Source organism: Mesitornis unicolor, unplaced genomic scaffold (genome assembly GCF_000695765.1).
Source record: "Mesitornis unicolor isolate BGI_N332 unplaced genomic scaffold, ASM69576v1 scaffold3027, whole genome shotgun sequence".
Classification (NCBI taxonomy): domain Eukaryota; kingdom Metazoa; phylum Chordata; class Aves; order Mesitornithiformes; family Mesitornithidae; genus Mesitornis; species Mesitornis unicolor.
This window is the reverse complement of record NW_010194143.1, coordinates 1-7,079: the sequence shown is the minus strand read 5'-3', so window position 1 is coordinate 7,079 and position 7,079 is coordinate 1. Positions and strand designations below refer to the sequence as shown.

The 7,079-nt window shown below is 42.9% G+C and overlaps 1 protein-coding gene across 1 annotated transcript in view; it reads left to right on the top strand.

Moving 5' to 3' along the window:
• Nucleotides 1-5,150, top strand: part of LOC104543141 (alcohol dehydrogenase 1) — a gene marked incomplete at its 3' end in the record, with an annotated part of 10,085 nt that extends 4,935 nt beyond the window's left edge. Inside the window, exons 4-8 of the mRNA XM_010187677.1 lie at nt 1,157-1,244; nt 1,353-1,572; nt 2,228-2,488; nt 2,957-3,092; nt 5,012-5,150. Coding sequence (XP_010185979.1) covers nt 1,157-1,244; nt 1,353-1,572; nt 2,228-2,488; nt 2,957-3,092; nt 5,012-5,150 — 844 coding nt within the window. The remainder of the gene's footprint in view (nt 1-1,156; nt 1,245-1,352; nt 1,573-2,227; nt 2,489-2,956; nt 3,093-5,011) is intronic.
• Nucleotides 5,151-7,079: the final 1,929 nt, after the last annotated feature.

The window sequence follows — 7,079 nt, the reverse complement described above, 5'->3', positions numbered from 1 at the left end:
GAGCGTCGTCCAGCCTGACTCTGAAGACTTCCAATGACGGGGCACCTGCCCCCTCTCTGGGCAACCTGTTCCAGTGTTTCACCACCCTAATAATGAAAAATGTTTCCCGAATATCTAGTCTGCATCTTCTCTCTTTAAATTTAAAACCATTACCCCTTGTCCTATTACTGCATGCCCTACTATAAAGCCTGTCCCCATCTCCCTTATAAGCCCCTTCTACGTACTGGAAGGACTGGTCTCCCTGGAGCCTTCTCTTCTCCAGGCTGAGCAACCCCAGCGCTCAGCCTGTCTTCATAGGAGAGGTGCTCCAGCCCTTTGATCATTTCTGTGTCCCTCCTTTGGACCCGCTCCAGCACTTCCATGTCCTTTTTGTGCTGGGAACTCCAAAGCTGGAGGCAGTACTCCAGGTGAGGTCTCACCAGAGCAGAGTAGAGGGGCAGAATCACCTCCCTCGCCCTGCTGGCCACACTTCTTTTCATACAACACAGGATGCAGTTGGCCTTCTGGGCTGTGTGCGCACATTGCCAGCTCATGTCCAGCTTTCCATCCACCATGGTGGATGAAATTTTGCTAGAGAATTAGAGTTGTTGTCTCAGTTTGTATGCATCGCTGCTTCTGTGAAAAACATTTTACCTGCCTTTATTCCAGCGCAACAGTAATAGAACTGCAAACAGGAAAGAGACTCACAAGGCTGGCAAATCAGTGGTTGATTTCCCATTCTTTTTATGCACAGTTTACACCCCTGTTATCTTTGTTTTCCAACCTCTTTCACTTTCTTTACGCATTTCAGTTTCTTTACCTCTGTATTACTGTTTTTCTTTTATGTAGAAGATGCAATAAACTGCTGAATTAGTACTTTGGGAATGTCAGTGGCTAACACAATTTTGTTATTTAGCTGAGACTCACTTCTGTGAAAGACACTGGGGATTTTGCATATTGAAATTAGTTGCCATAACTCTGTACTAATGATGTCCTTTGTAACAGAGAGATGGTTTATCTTCCAAGACCAGCGGAAGGAAATAAGACCAGCACTGCACTCCTAGTGCATATTTGTCTAGAGATTAAATACACTTGCTGCATTTTTTTACCTGCATTTTTTTACCTGCATGCTTCTCGTTTGCCTTTTTTAATCCCCTATTTATTGTTCTATTTCTAGGAGACAAGATTATTCCACTCTTTGTTCCACAGTGTGGAGAGTGCAGCAGTTGCTTAAGCACCAAGGGTAACCTGTGCAGTAAAAACGAGTGAGTTTTCCTGGGTTACCTACAACCCTTATTTGATTTTTATTCATACAAAACTCATGACATTCAACAGATTTCACTTGCCATTATTTCTGGTCATCTTTCAAACAGCATTAGTTCAGCTGCTGGATTAATGGCTGATGGCACCACTAGATTCACCTGCAAAGGAAAAGCAATTCACCACTTTATTGGTACAAGTACCTTCACTGAATACACAGTAGTGCATGAATCTGCTGTAGCCAAAATTGATTCTGCTGCTCCTCTGGAAAAAGTCTGTCTAATTGGCTGTGGATTTTCAACTGGCTATGGGGCTGCTCTGCAGACTGCCAAGGTAAGTATGGTGATGGGTGTTTCTGGTATCTCATGGGTTTGGTTCAGGATTGTGTGGCCTACGAGTTGGTCATCAGCCTGGCAGCCAGGACCTATAGACTCTGTTGAGTTCAGAGTGGAAAGAAGATACTAGTTCTTTGCCTACTTCAGTTTCTCTGTCTCTAAGGTACTCAGAAGTCTTCAATTCAAAAGCCAGTAGAAGTACTTACTGCAATCTATTAACTTTTCTCTCATAGCTTTATCACCCCTAGAAAAATGTTACGACAGAGCTGATTTGTTTTATAGTAACTGAAGTTCACCAATACATGAATGTGACTTTAACAGCTGACGCTGTCTCCAGTGGAGTGACACTACAGATCTTAACACCACTGGAATATAGAGCATCATAAAAAAATATCACTAAAGCTGAAACTGAGATGTGTAATTAAAACCTTGTTTCAGATACATATTTTATGGACAATTTATCTTAGTCACATGTAGGATTATAACAGTATAGCTGGCTACTACACTAGTAGGTATGCATGTGCAAATTCTTACTCAGCAGGTAATGTATAAATTATAAGAAAAAGCTTAAGTGAAAACATGTTGAAAATAAGAAAATGCATTGTACTTTACCTAGACTGTAACAGTATGCCATGTTTATATGGTTATTATAGGTGGAACCAGGCTCCACCTGTGCTGTCTTCGGCCTCGGAGGAGTTGGCCTCTCTGTTGTCATGGGCTGCAAGGCGGCTGGAGCTTCCCGCATCATTGCTGTTGATATCAACAAGGACAAGTTTGCCAAGGCCAAGGAGCTGGGAGCCACTGACTGCGTCAACCCTAAAGATTTCAAGAAGCCTATTCATGAAGTGTTGATAGAAATGACTGGCCATGGTGTGGACTACTCCTTTGAGGTCATCGGCCGTACCGAAACCATGGTATGCAACCAAAAGATGGGGTCAAGTGAGGCATTAGGTTGTTAGCTCTCTTGTTGCTAACCTCCTAAGCACCAGGGATGAGGAGTTGAGAGCCACTGGCAAACTGGCTAACTTAAAGCCTGTTAAATCCAGCTGTCAGCCACTGAGGTATTGGGACAGCAGCACACTCAAAAACTTAGGGAATTTCAATGTAGTCCCTTGGCCTAACCAGGGTGGCTGAATTTCACATAGCCCACTGTCTGCTTTCCAACAATGGCTTATCATTAATGACTAAGACAAAATGGGGAACCAGAACAAAGCCAGGACATATCTAACCCACGACAGCAGATACAATGGAAATTGTTTGATGTGGTTTCAGTTATAAAAACTGAAATGCAAGCTGACCCCTGAGAGAAGGAGAAGGAATTCAAACTTTTGTGCCATAGCAGCAATTCTTGACTCTGGTGTGTCCCTCTGTTTCAAATGCAGACTGCAGCCTTGGCCTGCTGCCAGTACAACTACGGAGTCAGTGTGATTGTGGGCGTACCCCCTGCGGCACAAAATATCACTTTTGACCCCATGCTCCTCTTCAGTGGTCGCACCTGGAAAGGGTCTGTCTTTGGAGGTAAGGACTTGGAAAGATGTGATGAAACCGGTAAATCATCTTGAATGAAATGGGATATATCTAAATTCATTGCTTAGATTGTCCTATGGGAAGTAATACTGATGGCTGTTTTGCTGATAAAGCACAAAGGGAATTAATTATTGGAACTGCCAGTTAATGTGAGAGGAGAGAGAAAAACAGAGAGGGAGGGAGACACTGAAAGAGGGAGAGAAGAAGAGGCAGAGAAAGAAAAAGGAAGAGACAAAAAGACAACAAATAGAGAAAAGGGGGTTTGGAAGAAATAAGGGGGAAAATGAGAAGAAAGGGAGAGAGAAAAGCAGAAAAGTTGAGAAAGAAAAGGAGGAGGGGAGAGAGAAGAAGATTAAAATAAGAGATAAAGCAATAAGAAAGAAAAGGAGGAAGATAAAATAAAAGGACAAAGGGAGAAAAAATGAGAAAAAGATAAGAGGGAGAGAGGGAAGAGGATAAAAAGAGCAAGAGTGAAAAGGAGAATGAGAGCAATAGAAAGACAGGAAGAGAGGGAAAGAAAAAGAGCAGGAGAGATGGAGAGTCAGGACTCTAAAGAACATTGGGGGTCAGACCCACCTAATTTCCACCCCAGCTCAGCCCCTTGCCACCTGCCATCAGTCCCTTCCAGTTCTCTTTTCTGAACTCTCCCAGCAGAGTACCACACTCAACAAGGCTCAGTGAACACAAAGCTAAAGGCCACAGAAAAACTTATTTTCGACCATAAGTTTTCTCACAACCAGTTCTTCTGATGTAGACATCTGAATAAAATAGCAGAGAGAATTAGGTTCCTCTTGAAAGGCATCTTACTATTTGAGATAGCTTTAACTAGTACTGCTTGTAAGAAAAAAAGACACCACTCCCAGCACCCCCAATTCAGTCAAGTTTTCAGTTACCAACATGGATGTCAGCACTCTGGCTTTTGTATGGTGTGTGATTTAGTGGACGATGTATCAATAGACAAGTTGAAACAGTGTTTAATGTGGGGGATTCTACAAAGATTAAAATGTTAGAAAATCTGTCTTCTACCACTGGGTTTGTCGTATGTAGAATAGCTGGACTTTGTCCCATGTTTCCTGCTGGCACTCTATGTTACAAAGGTACAGACATGGGTGCAACATTTCTTCATGCTATTCTGCTATATCACAGAATCACAGAACGTTAGGGATTGGAAGGCACCCAAAAAGATCATCCAGTCCAACCCCCCTGCCGGAGCAGGAACACCTAGATGAGGTTACACAGGAAGGCATCCAGGCGGGTTTTGAATGTCTCCAGAGAAGGAGACTCCACAACCTCTCTGGGCAGCCTGTTCCAGTGCTCTGTCACCCTCACTGAGAAGAAGTTTCTTCTCAAATTTAAGTGGAACCTCCTGTGTTCCAGCTTGTGTCCGTTACCCCTTGTCCTATCATTGTTTGTCACCAAGAAGAGCCTGGCTCCATCCTCATGACACTCACCCTTTAAATATTTATCAACATGAAGGAGGTCTCCCCTCAGTCTCCTCTTCTGCAAACTAAAGAGACCCAGCTCCCTCAGCCGCTCCTCATAAGGGAGATGCTCCACTCCCTTAATCATCTTTGTAGCCCTGCGCTGGACTCTTTCAAGTAACTCCCTGTCCTTCTTGAACTGAGGGGCCCAGAACTGGACACAATATTCCAGATGCAGTCTCACCAGGGCAGAGTAGAGGGGGAGGAGAACCTCTCTCGACCTACTCACCACCCCCCTCCTGATACACCCCAGGATGCCATTGGCCTTCTTGGCCACAAGGGCACAGTGCTGGCTCATGGTCATCCTGCTGTCCACCAGCATATATGTTCCTCTACAAATCTCAGCTGCCATGAGTTTTATCTATTTTCACAAGCACTTAATGTTTCATTATCCATTGTCTATGTTGTTTGTTTGTTTTTTTTTTTCAGGCTGGAAGAGTAAAGATTCAGTCCCTAAACTGGTTGCTGATTACATGAACAAAAAATTTGTTCTGGAGCCATTAATAACCCATACACTTCCTTTCACTAAAATCAATGAAGGATTTGATCTGCTAAGGACAGGAAAGAGGTAAACATTGTTTAATTGTAAAGATTCTATATAAATAACCTAAGAGAGCTGTACAGTAACACAGAGTATGACTTCACAGCAGAGAATGGGAAGGCAACCCACTGTGCCCCATAATCTTGCCCAGTGTGTGTCCATGAGTTGCTGCTGTAGTAATAACACCAGCGTTTAGCTTTGGAAATGCAATGAGCCCTGTCCTTCCTTGCAGAGGAGCTTCCAGGTTCCAGTTTGAGCAAAGACGCTGGGTGGCAGAGGGAGAAAAGACCACACAAATGAGGAAGGCTCTGCTCAGTACTCATTGGAAAAGGGCACACAACCAAGGGAGCCTGGAAACGCCAAGTTGTAGCATGCCAGGGGTTAGCTACACCACATTGCAAGAAACATTTTAGGATGAGGAGCAGGAACACAGAAACAGCCTATGTTTACTGGAAGAGCAGCTCACCATTCCTCTTGTGAGTTAGGGAACAGAGTTCCCGTGCAATTAGTCCTAAAATCACTAGGTGGTTTACCTTGAACTTCAGAGCTTTTCAAAAATGAAAGTACTTGGTGTATGTATATATATATATATATTGCAAATTAAGAATTTAGCTCTCATGCATTCCTTAAACACTGTGAGACTTCAGCTCAGAATGTTTTCTTAGGGTGTTGAAATCGCAACTGTTTTTTACCAGAAACATTTGACAAGATTCATCATAGGAAAAATTGAAAATTCTCCTTGGCAGAAGTGGGAAATACATTTTTATATCTTAGTATGTGTTGGGACTACCCATTTTGAAAGCTCTAGCTCTTTATAACTCAGTCTGGAGAATTACATTCATGTTTTCCTTTCATTGTCATTTGCTAGCAGTTACTTTAGGTGTTACTTGCTCTAAACAGCATGTAACAGAAGAATTTAGCTCTTGAGATTTGTTCTCAGGTTCTAATTATGCAGTACACACTTCAGTTTTTGACTGTCCTTATTTCAGATGTGCTGTAAATGTTAGTTTTTGCGGCGATTGAGAGACGGGACGCAGCTTGATGCAAGCAAAATGTCGATTTATTGTGTGCAGTGGCTTCCTTATATACGCTTACATGGGCTGCGTATTTTAAACTGATTGGTTCATTTGCGCGCGGCTGCATTTGATTGGTCAGTGATGCACCGTTACACTAACAAACAGCCCTTGCTTTTCAGGCAGAGCCCGTGAGGCCTTTCTCAGCAGGGTGCCTGGAACTTGCTTTTCTCAGGGTTGAAATACCTGTTTTTCTAGTCCTTGTTTGCCCCTTTTATGGTCATGACTTGAGCAGCACTCAGGGTCCTGCTCCCCAGGCCCTGTCCTACAAGTTTTAGATTTTAGTGTAACAAGGGAAAGTGGTGAGGACAGAGATGCTGTCAGCTGTGCGAAAATACTGACAGTCAATCCGAAGACAGAGGCATGTTGCAGCTGACCAGTTTTACAAAATGAAACACTTCAGTGTTCCAGCCCAGAATAAGCTGCACTGTTCAGAGGTGTCGCAGTTTAACTCCAACCAAGAATTAAGCACCATGCAGCCACTCGTTCACCTCTCCCTGCAGCGCTATGAGGGAGAGATTCAGAGGAATAAAAATGAGAAAAGCTCATAGATTGAGATTAAAACAGTTTAATGATAGAACAAAAATATTATTGTTATTGTTATTGTTGTTGTTATCATTATAATCGTTGTTGTTATTGTTATTATTGTTATTGTTGTTATTGTTGTTATTATTGTTATTATTATATAATGGAATGATAAATAAGACAACAAAGTAGTAAGAGAGAATAAAACCAAGAAAAAGAAGTGATGCAACTGCTCACCACCCGCTGACTGATGCCCAGCCAGTCCCAAAGCAGTGACCATGCCCCTCGGCGAACTCCCCCAGTTTATACTGAGCATGACATCTAATGGCATGAAATAGTCTTGGGAAACGGGAGAGGT